The following is a 24,272-nucleotide window of genomic DNA, read 5'->3' on the forward strand; positions in this document are numbered from 1 at the left end:
AATTAATATAATAGTATTGCTTAAAAAAAAAAAAAAGTCTAAACCTGAACTTTGAGAGTTCAGGAAGTCTCTGTTATTACAGATTTTGACTCTGACTTTAAAGACAAACCATCATTCTTTTGGAGTTTGTCTAAGTGCAAATTTCATTCTTATTCCTTTTTGTGAGAAAGATACTTAGAACACAGGCCAAATGTTTCTAACTCATAAGAGTCAGAATTTTTGTTTATTATTATTAATGGTATTTTTCAATTTTAAGTAGCAAGCATGGACAAATGAACACAGTTTTCCTTTTTTATTTGAGACACTTAGCAAAAATGTTGAAATATCAAACATTTCCTCAGTAGCTACTATGTACAAAATATTTGATAAATGTAGTACACATATAAAAATACAGTATGCATTACATATATACAGTACAATGTGCAAAACATATGGCATTCAAACATATGGAATTGATTTTAGGGGTGCAAACAGCAAATACAAAGGCATCATGGTTTCTTATAGAAAGGCAATACATAAACTGACGCCCTGATTGCCATAATTTGCATTTAGTAAAGTAGTGCTTAAATGAAGATGGCCCTAGAGACAGGTGTCTATCTTCTTCTTTTCACAAAATGAGATGCTAAGACATAATTACGACTATGAAAAAAAGAAGAGAACCATGTACTAGGGTTAGCATTATTTCTACTGCAAGCAGTACTGTGAAGAAAAATCCTATCTGGAAAAAAGCCTGTGCTATTACTTAATACAAATTTCTCAAACAACAAAACCAAATCTGTACTGTTAAACATCAAAAACAGCTTTGAAAATATCTACATCCTTAATTTTAAAAAAGTATGGATAATACTTTTGGGGACTTAATTTCCTATGCTTCAAAATACAAAGTGCCTCCTTTGGCAATATAAATGGCAATGCTTTGGTTCCTATTTAAATTTTTATATTATTATAATTTATCTTAGGCTGTCTTTTGAATATCTGAGCTGTATTTTTTATAAAAAATAGTGTGATTATATAGTTATTAACCATTCCCTGCTTTTTATTGAGAATTTGCTCTCATAGCTAGAATGGCTTTTTTGGCTAGATTTCTACAAATACATTTATGCACTTTTAACTTAAAAAAATCTTAATATTCAGTATGAGGCACTATAGAATGATGTAGGTGTCTCTTTTTTGCACTTTATTTCTAGTGAACTGATATAAAAGGAATATTTGAGATTACTTCAGGTTTCAATGGATGCTCTTTATTTGCCATGTATATACTATACACAACTCCATTCCACTTATCTCACAAAAAACCATCTGTAGTGTGGTCTAGAAGTCATCAAAAGGCAATTTAATAGACCACAATATAAAGAATTTTAACAGAACGTTTACTAGAGATAAGTGGAAGAAATTTTTTTCCAGTTTTTATAGAATTTGCTTTAAGTTTATAATACACTGAAGATGCCATCCAAATAATTGTTTACATCGGTGAGCTTTACCGTGTTTTGATTACATAATGCCCTTCCAGTTAAATGTATTCTGTGACTGCATTTTCTCTGCCTTGAAAGCAGTTCAGCAGCTTGTGCTTGTTTACCAATTGCCTACACTTTTCAGGCATCTGAATGTTTGAGATTACATAACACAAAAGTTTAATATTGAAACTTCTATTTTGATCACTTGCTTCCTTGAACATAGCTCCTCTTAGTGAAGTTAGAAATACCTTGGAAAGAAATTTCAGTATTAAGTAGTGATTATTTCCAAAAGCTGTGACCTCAGTTTTTTAAAGGTCTGATTCTGCAAGCCCACATTGCTGGATTAAAGTCTACATTTCTGTAGAGAACAACTGCCAGAAATTCTTTTTATTCTTAGAGAGAACTGCTAAATTTATGATAATGGTTGCTTAACTATTTATAATGTTAAACAAAATCTTGCCTGCAAATTTACTCGCCCTAACTAATGCTGAATGGCACTAAAAGTGCATAACAAATACCATCTCTGTATTAAACACAGGATGTGACTCCTCTTGATTAACATTAGCCTTGTAAAACATACGTCTGAGCTCTCTCTGTGTCTAGAAGTACAAACACCAACTTTTGATTTTCACACTGATAAAATGGTATTCTTAATTACTTTGAGGGATCTACTAACAACACATTTGATAGGATGTGTTCTGTTAGTATACTGCAGCCATTAAATGGCAAATTTTGTGCCAGCGCATTCCTTTGCAACTGTTCTCTTAATGAGAAATATATTCAGTTCTGTACAGCCAAACTGCACAGTCATGATTAAATTCCTAAGATGTACTGTATTTGTGTTACAAAAATGGTCACGTAAAACATGCACACACAAAAGCCTAAGCCAAACCTATTTCGGCCATAACAGGCATATATAACTATGGCAAATATATCACATTTCAGAACAAAGTCTAAAGCAAACCATTATATATAAGGTTTAATACATATAATTCTGAAATGTACAAAAAAGTAATCACACATTCCCTACGCTAGAATATTTGTACTTTAAAAACTAAAATGATCCCTTGATTTTTTAAATATTTTTTTTTTTTTTTTGCAAATAGACTTTTAGAGTAAAAAGCTATACTGTACTGATAACAACACATCTCAACTGTTTGGATTTATTTCTGCACATAGATTCCTATGGATTAGTTAACATTCTACACTGCCAATAAGGATAGTTTTGTAGCTAGATGACTTTGCCAGTTTTAAGCTCTATTTACATGCACATAAAAAATGACAGTACAGTTGCTCTAGGTTAATTTGTCCTCTAAAAATTAATTTACTTGCCTCTTATATAATCAGAAGGCAGGGTCAAAAAGGGGTAACTCTAACCACACGTATGTGGTGTGATGTCTGGTGTATCACACATAATAAATTGACAGTACTGCAGAACACTAAATTTCATTCAAAGTAGTTCCTATCAAAGAGTCCTTAATTCTTATTCTCATAACAGCTGAGGGCACTTAGTATCTCAGAGTATTAGCTCCCAAGATAATATGATGAAAAGGAATGCAAAAAGTTGAATGTATTTGTTCCATGTTATTGAAGAGTCCTATACCATCAAAATTTAAGGCAGACAGTCCACGTGTAATATTGTACTCAAGTATTGTAGGCACAGCAAGAAGAAAAATGGAAATATGTCTTTCAGCTTCATCTTTTGTTGTGAAAACCTCCATAGATTGTTTTTCTGTACTTAGTTTCAGATTAAAGTAAATCCTGGCCCGTAAAACTATTGAAGATATATAATGATTTAAAGTGCTAATAGCTGATATGATGCAAACATATGATGCCAGTTTAAATCCTGAATCAATGATATAATCCACTATTTTATCTGAAGCCAGTAGAATTCTGTAATATTAGTAAACCAGACCGCATTGTTTACCTGGAGACATAAATTTGCAGTTAATTCCACAACATTTTCTGACAAAAGTATTTTGTTTGATGTTAACATGATTGTGTTTTGGTTTTTTTTTTTAAATGTGATACAGGTTGCTAAATAGTTAACAGCTACTTTCTGTTTTCATTATTTCTTTGATACTCTGTGATACATATCTACTCTTAACATAGATACATATGTACTCTTAAGATAGATACATATGTGATACGTACATACTCTAAGAAGTAAGCAAAAGCTTCAGGGCATTTTTTCATTAGTTCCTACAAAACTTTATTTTTTAATAAAGGGCTTTAAAAAAAATTATGTGCCGTGCTATGAGGTAAGAACTTAATTTTTGCTATTATCTGTTTCAGGTATGAAATATGCCTTCTTATCACAAAACAGTACATCCTGATAGGCTATTTAGGATTCTCACTGAGCAGCTTCTCTCTTTAGCTTCCCTGATGTTATGTAGTGCTAGGCAAAGCTGTTCAATAGATAAAGTATTCATTAAGAAATGATGGTTGTCCTGTAAGTACTGTCCCCTGCAACTTGGTTTGATCCTACAAACATCTTTTATTGAGGGCGTGGGACTATTCTTGCATAGATGCTTGCAGGATCATAGTGCACAACAGCATTAATTAAACTTTTCTACTTCCTCAGGCTGTTCTAATATGCTGAGATACTGGATTCAATGATCCAACAAATATCCTCAAACACGAAGTAAATCAGGATATTATTTCCATTATAGTAATCTCGTTTGAGGACCACTGTTCCCCTCTGTTCACAAAAATAAGCTATACTAAGTTCAAAGAGTATACAAATAACTGTCTGATATACACATTAAAACCTAGCTATTAAATCCAGAGCATTGCTATACAAAATTCAGTGTTCTCAATATTACCTGGCATAGCTACAGTGGATTTCTTGCACTTACACTTAATGTCCCTTTGGATGCAGTTAAATTCTTCCCTCATGATTAAAGAACGGGGGAAGAGTTTTAAAAACCACAAAACCAAAACACAAAAACAACTTGAACAAATTAAGAGACTAGATATAGGAAATTTCACTGAACCAGCCAGTGCTTCTACTCGCCTTTGCCCTCACAATTCATTTTGAACCTGGCTCAGGCTATCCACAGGAACAATGAAGTGCAGTGATACCTCACCCTCCTCCAAACATTTGCTCACTGTGTCAATACAGACAGTTGAAATCTCACTTTTTCTTCTCTAAGTTTAGCCATGTTGTGTTGCTCATTTAAGCATTACAAAGTCAGAGACATAACTTCTTTCCTAAATATTTGTGATACCTTGGGGTACTTTTAATCAGTAAGTACAATCACCCTTTCTTGACTTGTGAAATACAGCTTTCAGAGGCCCTGATCTGCATTACTGATAGGAGCATAAAGTAATTCACTGTTGTAAACTTAAAAATCAATAACAAATTAGCTTCAAGCATTTGTTCTTCCAAACATTACTGTCTTAATTTATCTTAACTGCCATCAGAATGGTATAAGAATGGACCTCTGCTATAGACTTGCAGGTTGTGTTCTCATTGGCTATAGCTTAATCCCAGTGCAACTGTAGATCTTGCGGATCTAGAAAGTCAGTGGAAAACACGCTGGGGGCAGTAGAACTGAGAGGAGTAAGTCCAGATGAGGAGCTGGGCATTGTAATGTCTAGCCATTCCATATTGTCCAAATTTGTATCAGGAAGGTCAAGAGACAGACAAGAATTATTAGTGGTGAACTGAGGGTCGGATGTTTCCATGGGTGAATGAGAGTGATCTAAAATGCTGGAGTGATTAAGTAGATCATTCTGGAGGTCTTCAATTAAAGAAAATGACTCTCTGTCCTCATTAGTGCTTGTCAGTTGAGGAATTTCATTACCTGATGGTAAAGTTCCATCCAAGAGGGCTTCAAGTTGGTTTTCCAGACTTAGAGATAAGCTGGTTGTTGGTTCTAAGGACACAGGAGGAGGGGCCATTTGGATTTGTGGTGGTGGGCGGGATATCACTGTATTCACTGGCATTGTGGTGATGTTGGCTGTTACTGGTCTCATTTTAGCAATGGGAGATGGTTCCTCCTTTATTGGAAGGGAAATCTCTGTAATACAAAACCCCCACTATTGAATTCAGAAAAGATAATGACGTACATCCTCAGGCTTACAACTTCCACCCCTTTTTTGCCCACCTTGAGATGCATCCACAGTGAACTCAATGGAGTAAGAGTCATTTTGCCATTCTGCTAATACAAACACTACATGCATCAGACTATGGCAGGTATTCTATGAACAACAAAGTATTTTAAAATAAGTTCCAGGGTTCTGCTTTCAGTTACTACTGCAGCCAATTACAATGTTTATATTGATGAAAAAAGGAACAATTTTCTTGATGTTAGCTTTATCTCCTTCATGTTTATATTCTTCTGCCTACTTGGAATAATTATGCAACCAACACATTCCCCAAAAGTACCTGAACCAATTTTCAGTTCCATCCCTGTTTAGTACTGTGTCCACTTTGATGGATAAAAGCCTAAGAGATTAATTGATCTGATTAGGATGCATTTATTCATGATTCTAGAATCTAGAATTACTCTTCTGTCAAGAATTTCCATGTAAGATAGTGGCAGTAACAATAAAAGAAGTAAAGCAAAGTAAATTCCAATTAATTCTCATATGTGAATGGAGTCCAAAAATAAGATTAGACAGACCAGAATATGCAAGTAAATCCTCTAGCACAGATGATGTTTCTGCCAGCAAAAATATACCTGACAATATACTTTGCACCAGTTTTCCAAGCAAAAATCACATTCTTAAAACCTGTAAGAGCATCTATTGAAATGATTGCTTAGTAAAAGCAAAGCATTACTAAACAGACCCGCTCACTCCCTTGAAGTACGTTAATAAACTGAACATTTTTCAGTGTAGAACTCGCTTACGTTAGTGCACGAGCCCTGAATGCTTTACTTCATTTTTCATAAAGATGATCAGGAAACATTTGCTTTTTTATGGCAACTTTGCAAATATGGAGCAGTTGTTATCTTTAAGATCAAATAGGTTTGTTAACACTGGAAGCAAATATTTAAGCACACCAATGTTTCCTACATCCTCTGTTCCAGAGGTAGAACTTCTTCAAACTACCCATGCAATATTTTTTAATAAAAGCACTGAAAGCATTTTTGAATTGAGCTTGAGTTGTTCACTGTACAGGTCACTTATCTCAGTCTGTCACTGTCTACTCCATTTTCTTCAGCTGACTTTGCAATTTGCTTCGAAAAAGAGAAAATACTTTGATGTTTAGAATATGGCTAAAATCTTCTAATCGCCTACAGTCAGTCACTTATGTCCTGGCATTCACTGCTGTCAAGATCCTTATATGACAGCAAAACATTGTTAACTGAATTGCTTGGCACCAGAACATTTCCTCGTATCGTAATGGATAATTAGTCTACAAAGCCTAATTATGCCTGAAAGCTGCTGCCTTTTACTGCAAAGCTACTTTGTGTACTACCTTATTTATTTCAGTTCCTTTCTGATAGCTCCCTTATTTTAACGGACATCGAAAGTTGTTATTCATCAATGTCTCTCTGTAGTTCATACGTACTTTTCCCAGTAATGTAATCTTTGATGTTTAGAGTTGATAATACATGGTTATATTTAATGAAATTTTAGTATCAACGTGCTTTAACTCTTACCTTACTCTCTTTTTTTGTATAATGTCTATATACATTATATGGACTTGCTCAACTTTTTGAATTTTGATAAAAATACATCTGTGCTAACCTATGGTGTTATTTTAATCGTTTGAGTGCTGTGTGGATTATTGCAAAGGTCTGCCTGGGCTAATTTACAAGCAGAGAAGTTCCACAGCAGGTTGACTGTATGTGTTTTGGTGAATGTTTTCTGTAATAGATAATTATTACAAACTTTCAGAAATACTAGTTTCATGCAGGCTGGATAGCTTCTAATTCCTCTTCCTGGAGGAATTCTTTCCTTTGATTATAGCACTAAGTTTTTATTATCAAGTTTTAAATCACTAAATCACACAGATGTCAATTAGCTTACCTCCACTCTTGATGAGAATATCAAAAAGATCATCCATCTGCTGACTGTGTGCACTGGAAACCTGTAGTGCATGAGAAAAGGGTTATTCTTTTTCATGTAGTATTTTTTCCTAAGCTGATTGATCCTAGCTTCTATCAATAGTACATAAGTACTAACCTATGATCAAGACTAAAATTCTTCATATGAAACTGTCAATCTAGAAAACAGAGAAATAGTTTGGAGATACTTGTAATCCCTGTGGTCAGTTTCAGTACAAAGGAATAGGGAAAAGATCTGAAAAGCAAGACAAAGATTTTGTGAAGGCAACCTAGAAGAGAGGTGCAGAAAACTAGGGATAAGAATGAGAATTACCAACCCTGTTTTGTAGCAGGGTAACTATCTGGAATAACTGCAGGACTTTGGGGGTGCACCCTGAACTGCTTTCTCTCAGATACACCCTGCGAACAGCCATCACGTAAGATGCATTTTGTTAGGTACGGTTTTTTTTTCTTCAATTTGTACATTCATGTTCTTTTATTTTTTAAAGGGGCGGAAGCTTTCATCAACTGTTTATCTGTTTGTTTTAAACAGGCATCTCCCGAATATCGGAGCCTTAAGCAAAAGGTAACAAAACCCCCCACAAACCCATGCTTTCAAAAACGGTCTAGGAAAAGTGGAGACTTTTATAATGGTCTCAAAACTAAAACAGTGTTTTAAAACTTTGGATATACTCCGGAAATGGGAAGTAATTTGTTATCAGGAGATCTAGCTCCCGAAAAGAGGCCAGTGGGAAGGCACTTCGCTAACTGGTAGTGATAGAGTCACATAAGAAGACCTGTGTGCCTTCACTGTGAGGATGTCTCACACATGCCAAGACAATATGAAATGGCATTAGATACCCATGCTTCTGCCTGGGTGCCTGCCACCACAAAACCAGCAACCAATACCAAGTCGCTACAAGGTTTTATCTTTCGGGATAGTTCTGAAATGCATGAGGTTAGGGATGCTCATTAGTTTTGTTTGCAACTTTCCTCCAACATGAAGGGTATCATGGTAATCTGACAAAGCACTCCATAGGATTATTCATCAAGCTCACTAAATATAGACTCTTTTCAAGCAGGCACGTATGCTCATGTATATATATGTTTGCCTAAGTGTGTATAAACACACTCACACACATTCTCAAGTTTACTCACTTTGGAAAATATGAATGTATTTTCTCTCTTTTAAGTCTGAAGTTTGGGTATCATACATCCTTGAAACAAGTCAGTTGAAGGCTAGTTATTGTTAAGTAGCAATAGCAGCATTATCTCAATTATACATCTCACCAACTGGATACTGTAAGACTTATTTATATGTCTATTGCTTTAATAAAAAGAATCATGAAACAGGAGTCCTGTAGTTAAATACAGTTATGAAAATATTAACAGGGTATGTTAGAAAATCTTGACATCAAACAAAAAACTAAAATAAGCAATGGCTTTGATAATTCTAAAGAAAAAAATGTCTTTAATAGACTAAACAGGAGAAAATAACTACCTCATGGTGCGATGTCTGAATATTGCGGGTCTGTTTTATGGCCTCTTCATAACGAGGAGGATCTTTTGTCTTGGATACTGTGTTGTCGAAGAGGGATTGTTGAACAATGTAAGGCTGGGCTTGAGCTGGAGAGCCAGGCTGTGCGAAGTAACAAAATAATGACTGAACAATACATTTTAGTGAATTCAAGATGTATCAAGTTCTACAGATTATCCTATTTTGTCGTACCAATCTACATATATACAAATTACAATAGCATAGGTAATCAGAGGGATAAAATAGTTTCTTCCTCTCTTTCTCACACATACATACGTATATGCATTATTAAAACCTACAAAACATTCTTCCTCCTTGAGTGAACTGCAGTCTGTACAGCGTCACATGTTATTTGAGAATAGTAATACAAAACTGAACTTTATGGAACACTGTTGGGCTAACCTTACCTTATTAGGAATAGCAGGTCCATTCTGCACAGAGGGAACCTGATTACCACCAGTGTGAATGTTAGAGTTTGATGTTTTGTTAATAAAAGATTGTGAAGGTGTTGCAACTGGTGCAGTCTGATAGGAAAACACTGTATTTGATGTGGTAGCTGGAAAAACCTGTAAAGGATTAATATATCAGTCTTAGGTTGTGGGTTTTTTTAAAAAATAACATAGGGTAAATTACATTAATAAAGTTTAAGACTTTTTATTTTAAATACTTGCTTGCTTAAATTCCCTATGAAGGGCATGTTATTTGTACTGATTTTTCCCTCCAGTGGAATAATTTGTAAATCTAGAACAATTACTCTTTGAAAGAAACTTTGTGCTGCGACATGCTTTCATTCATCACTGATAACTAAAAATATTTTCCTGACGTTTTCCAGGAAGCATGAGGAAAGCGTAATATAATTTTTCCAAAATGCATTCTGAAGAGTATGGAACAGTTTAATACAGTATGCATGATTTCCCCACCTAGTGGACAGTCAGTAAAATGAACTTATTTCTGGCCTAATACAAACTAGTATATATATCCACACTTGTCCTATGCTGTCTGTTTTAAGACAAAATGGTTTGGTTTGTGCCATATAATTCTCATTTCTACGAGTAGTGAGGGAGAAGCAAAATATAATTGATGAACTTGGTATTAACTGTAAATTTGGTTACTGGTATGTAAACTTTTTATTTCTTCAACTGATAGTCCATACACTCACTGCAAATGATTCCAAGCAGTATCCTGCTTCTCATATTTTTTAAGTTAAAGGGAGAGGAAGAGGAGCTATGAACATATGAGTGCATAAGACAACAGTCTTATGTTAAATTCAGTATCACTACCAGATACCTTTATGACAAAGGTGTGACAAACCTTAGATCAGAGATGGAGATAAAGCTAGGATAAGCTTTGTGGAATACAGCCCGAATACCAAATTAAGTCTGCTGTGAGAAGTCTTAATACAGTTTTTGTTAGCCACCTGGATCATCTGTGTGAAAACTGTTGTACTTTCCAGCTGTCTACCACTGAGGTGAACGGCTGTGGGTATGTCGCCGTATTACTCAATGAATTGAAGAACAAGGGCCACGTGGCAGCTAGCATGTGAAGAGACACCTCAAATGTGTAGGAGAAAATAAATGGAACAGTCAGCTGGTTTGTATAAAAACGTGAGCTACTTGAAAAAGCATAGATGGATTCAAGGGAAACCAGTTTTGGCAGCAGATGTGTGAGAAAACCAGATAGGATAGGCAGGCTGTTCAGCTCCAGGGTAGCCAGATGCAGACTGAAGTCTGCTGGGAGTGATGTGGTCTCCATGACAACTGATATGAATAGGGGGAAAGACCAGAGGGTACAATTCTTGGTTATCTCCTGCAATCATTTCAAGGAACTTGTAGACAGCAGAGGATGCAAACTGCTAGTCTCTGGCACAAGTACATGCCTCTGGATGACTGGAAAATTTCTATATGGGACCTGTTGAATTAACAAGGTAAGATTAGCCCCTCAACCAAATCCCAGAGAACCTGGATGAAATCTGCTTTTTGCATATATGTCAGTTTTGACTTCTGTAGGATAACCTCAATGTCCATGAAATTAAACAGACTGAACAAGCAGTCTGAAGAGTGATGATGCTCATCTAGACAATGGCAGGGCATAATCATACATCTTCTAAGACAAATGCTTATCTGGAATAGGAGCCTTAGCAGAAGCAGATTAGAGGACACTCTACAGGTAGAAGCCCAAATCACATCAGAACATGGGTTTTATGATGCACTTTTTAAACTGCAATATATAAACTTTGAAGGCTGAGATATTTTGTAACAATTACATAACATACCATAAAATTACCCTCTTCATCTTGGAATTTCAGTTGTCTCTGAATTATCCTTTCCTTGGGGCAGGCTGAAAGACCTTGTTCTCCTAAGTGGTAGGAGCTGGACTGGATTGGCACTCACAGCTGTGCATCCACTGCTGATGAACATGTTTTGGAATGGGAAATTTCAGAGCTGATTGTTTTGGGTAGAGAGCAAGAAAAGGACCTCTCTCTAAATCATTCCCTGCATTCCTCAGGAAGAGATTTCTAGGTATGGTGGGGTTTTGAGTCCCTGGAATTGCTCTTCTCAGTATCTGAGTCCATAGCTTTCTTCATAAGTAAGGATGAAATCAACTAGGAAAGTAGGAAGACTAAAAGAAACTCCTATAAAAGAACAGATCTCTGAAGCCATAGATAAAAGCTTTCTCTAAGAACTGCCTACAAAAATCTTCCATTTTGAGCCAGTGGCAAATACAAGAAACTGACTGGAATACCTGGTACACCACTTGTGCCAAGCATGAGAAAGAACATAGGAAGAATGGTGCCATAAGAGTACCATTAAGATAAAAAGTCTTTAGCCTTATGTATTTATTTGCAACTGAAAAATAAAGTCCTGCATGGACTCAAATTTTGGAAAGAGAAGGAGTCACAAGCTGGTTATATCACACAGAAAAACATGGTATAGAGATGTTAGGTGACTTGATCATTTATATATGACACAGATGACACAAAATATTCTAAAAGCTCTGCCTAGAATTAGACTACACAACTATTTATCTTAATGCTTATTGCTATCCACAAACCTTTCTGATTTGTTGGGTCTGACCAAGTGCATGCTGAGGGATGGTATTTTGTTTTGATTGTGGAGTATGCATCTGAGGTGCTGTCTGGACCAGGCCAGAGGAAGAAATAGGAGCAGGTATTTGTGATGGGGTCTGTATTCCAGCTTGTGATTGAGCCTAAAGGATGAAGATAAAATATTTGCATTATTCATATCTCACAGTAAATTACATCACGTAAAAATCTATCGCATAGATTATGCAGAATAGAAATAGCATGTATTCTGGGAAGGATAAGCGTGAACTGTGTACAGGAGGCAAAATTTTTCCTCTGTTTGGTACTGGTGAGTTCCCAGCTAAAAGGTGGTGTTTATTTTGCCAACAGAGTTTAAGAAAGATAAAGACAAACTGGACAGGGTCCAGTGGAGAGCAATGAAAATAATAAGAGATAGAGAGAGCATAACCAGTAAGAAAGGACCGTAAGAACTGGGTTTGAGTAACCAGAAAGACAAAACTGATGATGCAAGAAAAAGGTGGTTTTTAAGGTCATAATAGTTTGTAATGGCCACTGAAAGGCAAGAAGCGTGTCTAACCTCAGGAAAGACAATTTTAGATGGTAGTTAGCTAAACTTGCTGCAATATCAGTGATATGAAATACCAGAACAAGCTGCTTAACGTTGTTAGAGAATTCTAGCAGGATTTTAGAATAGTTTAGACAATGATCTGTCTGGGTGAGTAGCCACCAGGAATAGTGGTTGCACTGCAGACTCTGTGCAGACAGTCCTCATAAGTATTGCTAAGCGTGATGGCACACATGCTAGCACCAAAGCCTAGGCCCACAACATGCCACAAACAGCCAACTACATGCTGGAGCTGGAAGAGTACTTTGTTGGCACAATAACCATGTGGGTGGCAGGGGATTTCATCTAGCTATGTCCCAATAGTGCCACTGGGAAGTATATGTTTAATTCTACCTTAGACCAACAGGTTAAACTGTTTCAGCTTGGTCAGATTACTCGTACATCTCTTCATTTATAACCTGTCTTGGCTTATGCTGTATTTATTCACTGTGATACTACCTATAATTAGCCTAGAAAAAACATTTGTATAACCATGGTTTCTTTTTATAACTTCACTGGAGTTCTACAACCCAGCACTCACATTTTTAAATACAATAAGCCATCACCACACAAGGAAATTCAAACACATGCTTTGCAAACAGGTATACCTCAAAATGAAGTACTAGGTTTGTACCTCTCTATTACAATTTGGAGCTAACAAAATGGTGGTATATGCTGATATAAATCAAAACCAACTGTGCATGGAGGCAGTACATGGTAAGACAATTACTTCTCAGGAAAGAGTATCTTGGGTCCAAAAGTCACAAAGAAAGCAAGTACTAGAAGAAGTTATAAAGAGATTGGCTCTTAAGGTTTTTTTCTCTTTTCCCTAAAGCAGAAACAGGCTAAGCTTGATTTTTAAGTTAATCTTACAAGCAGTACATTTACCTATTTATGCTAAATTATGCAAATAGTGCCATGCAGTTTACATGATGAAAAATAAAACCACCCTTACCTGCAACTTTATATTTCCAACTGGTAGCTGCACTGCAGTGGTAGAATTCGGTCCCTGGATAGATAGTGGAAGGAGCAGCTGTGCAGTTCCTTGGGTAGTTAATAACGCTTGAGGTTGGGCAACAACTGCAGTTTGTGGCTGCCTCTGTGGATTAACGTAAAATTGAGAAATGGCATTTTGAGGTTCAGCTTTGGCCACAGGTATCTCCTGCTTGATAACAACCGCCTTTTTGGCAATTGGATTCTGGCCGCTAGTATATACCGATTGTCCTAAAGAATGACTAGCTAAAGGTACAGATTGACTTGTACTAGAGCAGTCAGTAAGAGCATTTTCATCTTTGACAGCAGCACTGAATTGCTTCTGTTCCAAAGCAGCTGAGTTACCAGAAGTCTGAGGCTGTTGCTGTTGTCCGCGTTTTTCAACCTCAAGTTGCATTTTCAGTACTTCCACAAGTTTTTGCTCTTGTTCCAGTTTCCTTTTGAGCTCTTCAATCTGCTTTTCTTTTTCTTGAAGCTTGCGGTCCTTTTCTGCTACATCAAACTCCACGGTTGAGATGCTTCCACTACTGCGATTCTGATTATCATCACTCATATTTGCTCTTAGTGGTGAAGTACTTAAGAACTGGGATGGTGACATCATGGTCATCATTTCTGTGAAAGTATCTGCCATACTAGTATCATCTGTGCTTAGACTAGATTGTTCTGAAGGAGAGGGAGATACAGGCAAAGGAGAGCTAATGTTTTCAGTATTTACTACTTTGCAGCCAGGTCCGGTAGATGTTTTTTCTGGAGGAAAGCTGGATATCGTATTAGCCACTGGTTTATTTTGTGTTGCAACAGGAAATGCCACAGTCACTTCCCCAGTGCTACCTGTGGTCCCAGTAGAAGTGGTTACTGTAACAGAGCTACTAGTAGCAACCCCATTGTTATTAAGATCTTGATAGGGCTTCAGACGCTCAATAAGATCTGTTTTTGTTCCAGACACTGGTAATCCCCTCAATTTCAACTCCATTTTAAGCTCCGCTACCTGAAATAAAGCAAATAGTTAAAAAAAAAAAAAAAAAAAAAAAAGCCAAACAACCCAAACCCCAACTTATTTATATACATTCTACCTTATTACATCTTAGTAAGAAAAATTATTTTCAGCATATTTGCTAGTTATTACACCTCTGGGTTCTGACAGTGTGCATGATCTATGAGCACATTTCCATGACCTGCTACTTACTTTCACTGTTTAAATGGCCAAAACCTTAGTAGCGTTCAGTTGCTGTACAACGAATAGTCGCAAAGTTATGCTGACTTTTCATAAATATTCAAAATGGGAAAATGAACATACAGCACCAATTCTGGGCTAAAAACTTCTGAAGCAAACCTGTCAACAATGGCAGCAGTGAATATAAAAGCACTGAACACTAGCACACTGAACCCCTTTGTTACAGCATCAAGACAGATCTATTTCTCAGAAATTTTATCAGGTCAGTTGGATGATTCAATAAACCCATCAAACACAAAAGGCTCTCTTATTCTAAACAGTGAAAAGCACAGTTTTCATTGGTAAATAATACCCAGGCTTATTCCTCACAGTAACAGCTTGCAAGTTATGACCTATAGTGACGCACAGGAATGGACAAATCCCTCTTATTTTTTACCTTTAAGTCATCCAAGCTTGAAGGTAGAGGTCCTGGTTTCCGGCTAGGAATATTACTGTTCTGTCTTGGGGAGCTGGCAGCTGATGTTGGTGTACTGTTGTTCAAAGCATTCAGTGGCGTATTCCCGTTGTTGTTCTGTTTGTCATTCAGTGGCCTTCAAGTGATAAGAAAAAGGGGGACAATAATGTCAATGATAAATATGTTTTCAATCAAGAAGCTGTGATTCTGAATCTATTGTCTGTCAAGTTAATGAACAAATTATTTTTTTTACAAATACATATTTAACATAAGACATTACCATTAAATATTTTTAGTAAAACAGTACAGAGAAGAAAACATAACAGAGAGTAGTAAGTTGATATTTTGTTTTCTCTTCAGTTAAATATACTAATTTATGCTTCATAGTTTTTATTATTGTCATGGTATCCCTGAAGGATACTATGGACTGCAGAATCAGTTTATACAAATTGATCATCAGCTAGGGCAACTAGTTACTTTTTTGATTGACATAAATTAAAAAAAGCCCCCACAATATTGAACTCTATGTATCAACCCTACATACATGTCCAGTGTTCCTATATAATAAGGACCAATGTGAAGGCAGTCTACGCTGAAGATGATGCATTTTTATCAGCTGTACTCATAAGGAAGAATCCCATACAAGGATCTCAAAATAATTGTAAAAATTTAAAAATGCCATCATTTACACTAGGTACCATAAGTCAGCTCTTTTATTTCGTTCAACTGATTTATGAAGAAATGTTTCTGAAATGTCAGTAAATGGAACATAAGAAGCGTGGGTAAGCAGGCAGAAACATCTCTAGTCCAAATGTTAGAATACATGGTAATTACAAATATAACCACAGATGGTATCTTTAACTTTTCTAGCCTCACTTGCTGAGGAAAAATAACTCGGTGAAAACTCATTTTAAAAAAAACAGTTGAAAGTAATTTGAATTTAGAGTTGTGTGACTGTGGTATGTTACACTATAAGCACTTCTAGGAAAAGATCGGTCTTACATGGTGAGAATGAAACTCTGCAGATAGTCAGCTTCTCATTCTGGTATAGGATGCTGGCAACTCTTTAAAGATTTATTTTTCTGACTGCGTCTACCTATAAATCAGAAAGTATACTTCTCACTGTTAAAAGTGCTAAAGATCAACATTGATGAGGAACTCATACAAGCATTAGAGATGAGACTATAAACAATATACAAATTTTACCTAATTTAACATGACTGTTTCTTCTTATTTGTAAACTGCAAAAATGTGGTCTGTGAAACGGATGTAAAAAGACAATAAAAACACAACAGTAGTATCTGTCTTTTTAAAAGCCGTTGTCTGTAATCTTCTCTTCTGCTCTGCCCACCTATGTCATATTTGAGTGAAAACGGTGTCAAAACTTTATTGCTTTCGCATAAATGCTTTTGAGTTTCAAATACGCATCTGGTCTGAAAACATGCATCTGACAGGCAGGAGGTTCTGCTTCCATGTCACACAAAAATAACTAGGACCACTTAAAGGCTTATCAGATGTCAGCAGTATTTTAACAAGAGAACCACCGCATCACCTTGTTAAATGAAGCAAGTAATACCCACAGTGATGCACACTGCCATTTAAGTTTTCTTGGGTTCCAACAGCCTCTTAACATTTGCAAAACACATTTACTTCTAAAGCACTAAGTCTCTAATGGATGTATATATCTTTTCTTTAAAGGACACAAACAATGCTTCACATACTTCAGCGGTGCAGGTAGAATTGTCTGGTAGTTGTAGTGTTGTTGCTGTTGGCTCAGGATCTGCAGCTGCAAAAACAGTTGCTGCTGTTGTAGCAGACGAGCATAGTTGGAGTCCATCTGTGGCTCATGTTTCTCACCTTTCTGATCAGGTGGAATATATTGATGATACTTCAGTTTTTTCACCCTTGGCTTAGGTTCTTTACATTTCTTGCTCCGATGCTTATCGTTCGGGTTTTTTGGGTGGCTTTGCTGTTTATGGATGGAAAAGATTGAAACAACTATAACAGACATCTCATTTACAAGCAGTTATGCAAGGTACAAAGACAAAGCATACAGGAGTGCATTTACTGCAAAGAGTTGCTGAACACAATTATCCCTGCAAACGTGCCCCAAAGGATCGCTTACCATCCTTGAAAAGCTAACATACTCCAGCTGGCTTATACTGTCCACAAGATGCGGCTGTCAAATCACCATTTGTGAATGTTTTGTTAATAGATGGCACAAATGAAGCTAAGAGATTCTGCTAGTCATGACCTGTCATTGCAAAGAGGCATTCTTCTTAAACAGGTAAGTTCAAAGCCACTTAGCACTTTGTATAAGTAAAAGCTAGTATCTTAAAGTCCTGTAAACACTTGCAGGTCAGAAGTACTTAACAGTACAGATTAAAAGCATGGACAGACAGTCCTATAAATTACAGGATTACTCTTATGAAATTTTCAGCAGTACCCTTATTAGCAATACCTGCACATGTGGTAAAACTCTCTTCCTTTACAAGCTCTGTGAAATTATTTTGAGTGAAAAGTTGAAGGCAGTTACCTAGTCATACAGAAGGTATCAAAGCAGAAATCCTGTGCTGATCCATGCACATTTATTACACAGCCTGTTTTGGGGGATATCTGAATTTGTCATTAAGGTCCTGCATTAAGTAAGCTGGAGCAAGTCCAGTGATTTCACTGGATATAGCCAAATTTATACTAGAAATTGACTACTGGAGGTCATCCTTGTGAATTTAACCAAGAATTAATTTCATGTAGTTAGGTAGAAGTCTACATACATATAATCATTACACAGCTGAAGACCTTTGGCAAAGTTGCTGAAATTAAATATTACAGGCATCTTCTAACACAACCCCCTCTCTAATTTTATTTGAGAAAGTTTTCCATGCTGCTGGCTACGTCACTGCAGAAAAGAGAACCGAGTATCTTCTTCTGATATTCAAATACAAGGATACAGTAACTTCTCTCACACAGTGCATTCTGCTTATAAAATAAATGAACTAAGAAAATAGTTGCGGAAAAAGAGCAATGCTGTTCACCAGTTTGATTATAGGTAGACTATGAATGTGGTTGGCTCTGTTCCTATTAAATTATTCTCCATACAAAATTAGATTAGTAAAGATTAATTTCACCAACAGAAAGTCAAACTCAATATTGCAAAAATCTGTTGTGCTATGGAAGTTTTTAATAAAAAGGAACGTAATGCATAATTCTGCTTCAAAGCTTTTGTCAACTGTGCTGTAAGGACCTCTTGAAATAATGAGCCGGTCCCTACAAGTTAATGGTTGATCTTAGCATACAGAAGCTTTCAGTCAACAACCCAGTATGTTCTCCTGACCACTAAAAAAAAGCTGCTGTTAGTTATAGGCACTATAACATTACTTGTGTATTTTTTCATTAAATATAGCATTGGAAAAGGACATAGATTAAGAACATAGTCCTCATATGCCATTATTACAGATACCTACCTTTACTAACGTTGGCCCAGGCTTTGCTGCAGATACAGTGCTTGTGGTCAGGGTGGTTGTAGCAGTAGAACGTGTAACATGCTGTTCGATTGTAGAGGGTGTTTTGAGAAATTCAGGAACTGGAGAGGTTAAAGGTGGATACTAGTATTAAAAAAATATAAGGAAAAAGAGAAACATTAAAAACATCCACCATCTAAATACTTGAAAAAAATGTGAAAAGGTTAGGACAATTTACTATCATGTTAAATTCACAAAATACTTTTAGGAGGAATGGCAAAAACAGGACTCTTTCGTGTACATGTTTACAAGTATTCTATTTAAAGGCACATTTTGGCACACTTCAAATATAGCAAATAAAATAAACTTGTTTCTTACCTTGACTTCTTAGTTTGCATTTTAACTACTGCATGTAAATGTATGCAAAATCTGTTTTTATTAATACAGGATTTACTTCTAGTTTCACCAAAGCAAAACAGTAATAGATTTTAAGATAAATTTTTGTAGGTCCAGGTTCTTTTGTATTTCTGGGATGGTAATTATCAAGCTCCGAGACTGCATCCACTAAGCTCTCTGACTTTTGCTTACAATTAAATTATAATAATTTTCCCTTCTATCTCTGTGTTTCTTTTATACATTTTGCTGCGTCTCCAACCGCCAGCTGCCAACAGGCAGCTATAGCTAGGTTGCTGTAACCTATCTAAACTGTATAGTGGTTTTGATCCTTCTGTCGTGCAGCCATCCAGAGGAAAAGCTCCTGCTACTGCTTTACTGAATTGCAAGATTTATTCTGCCATGCCTAGTCACTGAAACATTGCACACATGCCTGTCTTGGGGTTGTGTCAGTTTGTGGTGGCGGGCTAAAGATATAAATGCCTCTATTTTTATATCCAACTTTCAAAGTCTGTGCTCTGGAAGGCATCTGGTATCTACACAGTATCTGTTATTTGCTGGACTTGCATAAGAATTGGCAGGGGACTTTAGAGGGACTTACCCTTTAAAAAAGTGTTCTGGATGCTGTATTCCAACATATTGCACTCCTGTTGCTATCAAGTTTAAAAGGCTTATTCTAGTTATAGCAGTAACATTTAAAAAAGCACTTAGTTTGTCTTTGAATCAGTGTCATGTACAGTATTACCATAAAGCACAGGAGAATTCTAATGATCTCATGATTTTCACCGATTCTTGAATTTTCTTTTCCTTAAGTCCCAGCTCAAAAGCATTTTAAATGTTTGATACTTCAGCTTATTAATTACATAATCTTTTACCATTCATCATTCTGATACTTCTTGAACCCAAACAAATAACTTTATTTCAAACATACTGTTTAGCAACCCTTTATAGGCTATGAAAACAACTCCATAGTGACAGCACAATAAAACTCTTTAAAATGGAAAAGTTAATAACTTTCAAAAAAACCAAACCCCACAACAAAAAAAAAAACTAAAACCCCCTCCAAAGCCCCCTACCTTTTTAATTCATATTGCTTGAAAATCAGTGTTAAACATTCTCCTCTTGCCATAGAGTAAATTACTTTTTCCTTATATTAGGTGTTATCCTAAACTACAAAGGATTAATGGCTTCATGAAATACAAAGCTTTTTACAGACTTCCCAATTTACCTGCAAGTGCTAGATGAGGCAATGAACTGTGCATATTATTTGCTTGATAAATTTTTAAATTAAAAAAACTAAATTAACATGTCTCAACTTATTGATTACTTCATAAAGTATTGTAAAGATTATTTCCTTTGAACAGATCTTCTGTTTCCAGTTACAGATAATATGATTTATAGACTTTTTCTTCTAACTGCAAGCAACCATCTAGCAGGTCGACAAGCTACAGTGAATATATTAAGAAAACAGTCATTATATTCTGTCTCATCAGGCAAAATACTTCAGCTATTTTGATGATACCTATTTAGCATCTTCAGAATTGTGAACACCACAATTTGGTCTGCTTAGACTGGTGTGGTTAAAATGCCTAATTCTTACCAGATGCAAATATATCAGGTTAAAGCAAGTTTTGGTCATCAGTCAACAAGAGCTGAAGGTTCTCAAAGTTATGTTACACCCTCTGAGGCCTGGAAATGTGTGGAGGAGGAAGCCTTGAAAAGAACTCTGGCTGCACTCCGCTGTTTTCAAAACATTTTATGTTGTAATAAAATCTAAAATTTGTCAGAGGAAATTAAAAGAATGAGGGAGCAATTTCCCAAACACATCTCCTGTAGAGATATGCTGTGCAGTTATTCTTTATTTCAAAAAGGAACAACAAGGTAAGCATCTGTTTTATTCTGCAGAAGAGCAACTTTGCATTTTAGATCTGTGCATAGAAGCGGCTGTAATATGTTATGAAATCCATAAGCAAAGGATTGAAGTTCTATCTGAAGTGCTTTTTCAATCAAGTTCAAGTGCTCTGTTATTTTGTTGCTGCAATCACATATCTATCTCATGCTTCCTACTTGAAAAGCTTTTGGCATGTATTGCTTTGAGTATTTTCATTTAACTCTCCATTAGGAACTTAACTCTTTAATTAGGAATCTAATTCCATGTGCTTTGTCTTCAATTTATTCAACCCATTCTCTCAACATGAAACCCAATTCACATGTTAATCCATATGTTAAGGAACAATGAAATAACACAGATGTGCTGTACTTTGTGTCCAGCATTGTTTTTTAATATGAACTTTGCAATACTTTTTCTATCTACTACAGTAATAAAAAAAACAAAGAGAGTAATTCCAGATCCCAAACTGCTCAGTTGTCAAGCACCCATGGTCGTTAAGACAATAACATCTTTGGAGCATGAACAATATTTATCTCATATTTAACTGTTTACTTTTACATTACTTTATACAGTAAGAACTCCATACTCAGTTCTGTCTTATCTTTTGTTCATGTTTTAATTTATAAATTGCAGCACAGTTCCCTGTGTAGAGCCCTGGCTTTGCTACGAAACCTCTGAGAGTTCAAATATATAAATAAATGCATTTTCCAAAAGAATGCTTAATAAAAAGACAAGCATGAAAATAATTTGAACTGCAAAGTTATGCATCTTTTTCTCCTTTGTGTAGTGGAGAAAAGTGATGAAGGAACACTCTTAGGAAGTCCTCCTGAAAAAAATCCATTATAGATTACAGTTGATCAACATTAACCTGAAGAATATTACACATTTATAGTAGCACCATTCACATATTGCTCAAATCTTGATACACTCTTAAAATCTTTCAAAATAAAGTATGTTAATGTCTGTGTTATACAGGCTGAAACAACTTGTTTTTACCAGGTACAGACTTGCATGAAATGAAACAAGTTAAAGTCCTAAAGCCTTTGAATTTCCATCAAATTCACACTTTCTGCTTAAGGAATACTCCTCAAATAAATATAAAACATTTCAGCTAATTAAACAAAAATAACATTACCAAAACTTCTGTTTGCTTAGACACGTGTGGTATATTGATACCAAGTACACAAAGCTGAGTGCAATATTATTAAGCTGATGTCATTTGTAAGTCACTTGATATATATAATACTGTGATGAAAACCCAAGTCTTTCCACTAAACAATTTATTGAAGTGTAAACATGGATAGTACGGTAAAATGCATCAATCTGAAACGTAAATTATTTTTCTGTGATAATATAGCTGCTTTCATTTATGCACAACAGGAAAATGGGCTTACTGGGAGAAACAGTAGTTCAGGATGAAGGACTTTCTTCTAGCGTACATGATTCCTCAGTAGACATACGTAAATTTGATTCAACAACTTATTCAGCATTGACACAAGGCAAAATTTTTGTTACTCTTCATTTCAACACAAAGAAAAACTAACGGTTCCTCTAGGCAAGTATAACTCAGAATGTAAGCACAATTTGTCATTTACTTAGCTCTGTCAGTCTCAAATGAACAAGCTGTTAATGAGTACTGTTAACTCCGCCTAGTTTGGAGTTTGCTGACCGTTCAAGCTAGTTGCCATCAGACAATGTATGATGACTTTGCTTGCCCATCCCTCCACCAGAGCCTTAATTTGAGTCTCTTTCTCTATCCAGAGAAAAAGTTCCATGGAAGTTGCAGAAATCTAAAAGCAAAGCATTCTCCTCTTAACTGGGCTAAGTTAGTGAGTTTAACATAACTAGCTGAGGTATGACAGAGAACATCATAAACAATCCGTTTAAGCTAAACATAGTAACCTTTAAATAAATACATATACCTCATTGATGAATAAACTTACTGATTAACTCAAAGGTGAAGAACAGTGAAGCCAGCACTGTACAAGATATTCTAGAAAGCATCCAGATAACTGTATGACTATGTATATAACCCTGTGTTTTCAGAAGCTAATAGAAGATAAATGAAATTAATTTGTAGCACATGATGTGTGTTTCATTACTGTTTTGGCAAATTATTTTACATCAGCACTTTTATAATGTGTTTAACGATAGGACTGGCAATGTTACTGTCCATTTCAAATCACAAAATTAAATTGTTGTAAGAAGAGTTCTATTTCAAAACTTATTTTTGCAACTCTTGTGAAAACAGTCAAGTGTTTTCATTAAAATCCACTGTTCTTTAAATCCTCACACATTTAACTGCCCTACTATAAAGACAACATTTTACCTGCCATGGCAGACTTACTTACTTTCCTTTCTTTGTAAGAAACTCGATAAAATACTAAAAACCTCATAGAAAAATCAACATAAAGGTTATTTTCATTTCTTAAACAGTAAATACCTTAGGCAGTATTTTAAAAATAGAGCAGAGAACACTTAAATTATGTGGAAAACCTTATTTTTTAGGGACTTTTGTGGAGATAATGGAACTGACATCAACTGTTGTTGTTTCAGCTAAGTTTAATTCTAAACAAGTTCAAGACCTTGCCCAGCATGAAGACAGACATTAAATTATCAATAACAGCTGGAGTAAACCATGGATACGACCTTTTAAACAACTTCTGGGAAAGCTGTAGATCTTCTACGGGCCATAATGAATTTCAGTGAACTTACAGCTTTATTACAGTCTATGGGAATTTCATCATTGCCAACAGCTAAGCCAGGGTTCTACTCTGTACACTCCCAAACAGAAAATGGAGTCCCAGACACTCCTTTGCAACAGCAAATGTATTAATGCCATGTGAAACTATGCCCCATTTCTGTAGTGCCAGACAAAAAAAACATACTGTGAAGATTTGGTTTCAACATTTAAAAACTGTACCTGTGTTGATGTAGTAGCATTTGGTGTTATTGGTGATGGTGAGTCACTTGTTTTCGGCTCACCAGGGGAAGCTGCTGAACCCTGGGATTCTTGGCTGGCTGGCTGATCTGGTGATAAAGCATCACTGCTGTCTTCATCAAATGAATAATCATCCAAAGCTTGAGGATAATTCTCTTGTCCAACTGCTACAATGTTTACAAAGAAACAAGCAAAACAATTTTTTTTTAGTTACACAGATTAAATTTAAACATTGGTGGCAGAATTAGCTAATTGCTAGAATGTAATCAGTTTTAGCTAGAATGTCATCAGTTTTAGCACAGTTTAAACATGTGGTATGTAAGTG

The 24,272-nt window shown here is 35.8% G+C and overlaps 1 protein-coding gene across 3 annotated transcripts in view; it reads right to left on the reverse strand.

Moving 5' to 3' along the window:
* Positions 1 to 278: 278 nt before the first annotated feature.
* Positions 279 to 24,272, reverse strand: part of MRTFB (myocardin related transcription factor B) — a 74,400-nt gene continuing 50,406 nt past the window's right edge. For all 3 annotated transcript variants that reach the window (XM_068423731.1, XM_068423730.1, XM_068423732.1), the window contains 10 exons: positions 23,930 to 24,114; positions 18,726 to 18,866; positions 16,983 to 17,230; positions 15,244 to 15,397; positions 13,596 to 14,621; positions 12,045 to 12,200; positions 9,401 to 9,559; positions 8,958 to 9,095; positions 7,440 to 7,500; positions 279 to 5,479 (listed from right to left, as the gene is read on the reverse strand). In XM_068423731.1, the coding sequence (XP_068279832.1) occupies positions 4,941 to 5,479; positions 7,440 to 7,500; positions 8,958 to 9,095; positions 9,401 to 9,559; positions 12,045 to 12,200; positions 13,596 to 14,621; positions 15,244 to 15,397; positions 16,983 to 17,230; positions 18,726 to 18,866; positions 23,930 to 24,114 (2,807 nt within the window). In that variant the 3' untranslated portion in view covers positions 279 to 4,940. The remainder of the gene's footprint in view (positions 5,480 to 7,439; positions 7,501 to 8,957; positions 9,096 to 9,400; positions 9,560 to 12,044; positions 12,201 to 13,595; positions 14,622 to 15,243; positions 15,398 to 16,982; positions 17,231 to 18,725; positions 18,867 to 23,929; positions 24,115 to 24,272) is intronic.

This window comes from Nyctibius grandis, chromosome Z, assembly GCF_013368605.1.
Source record: "Nyctibius grandis isolate bNycGra1 chromosome Z, bNycGra1.pri, whole genome shotgun sequence".
Lineage (NCBI taxonomy): Eukaryota > Metazoa > Chordata > Aves > Nyctibiiformes > Nyctibiidae > Nyctibius > Nyctibius grandis.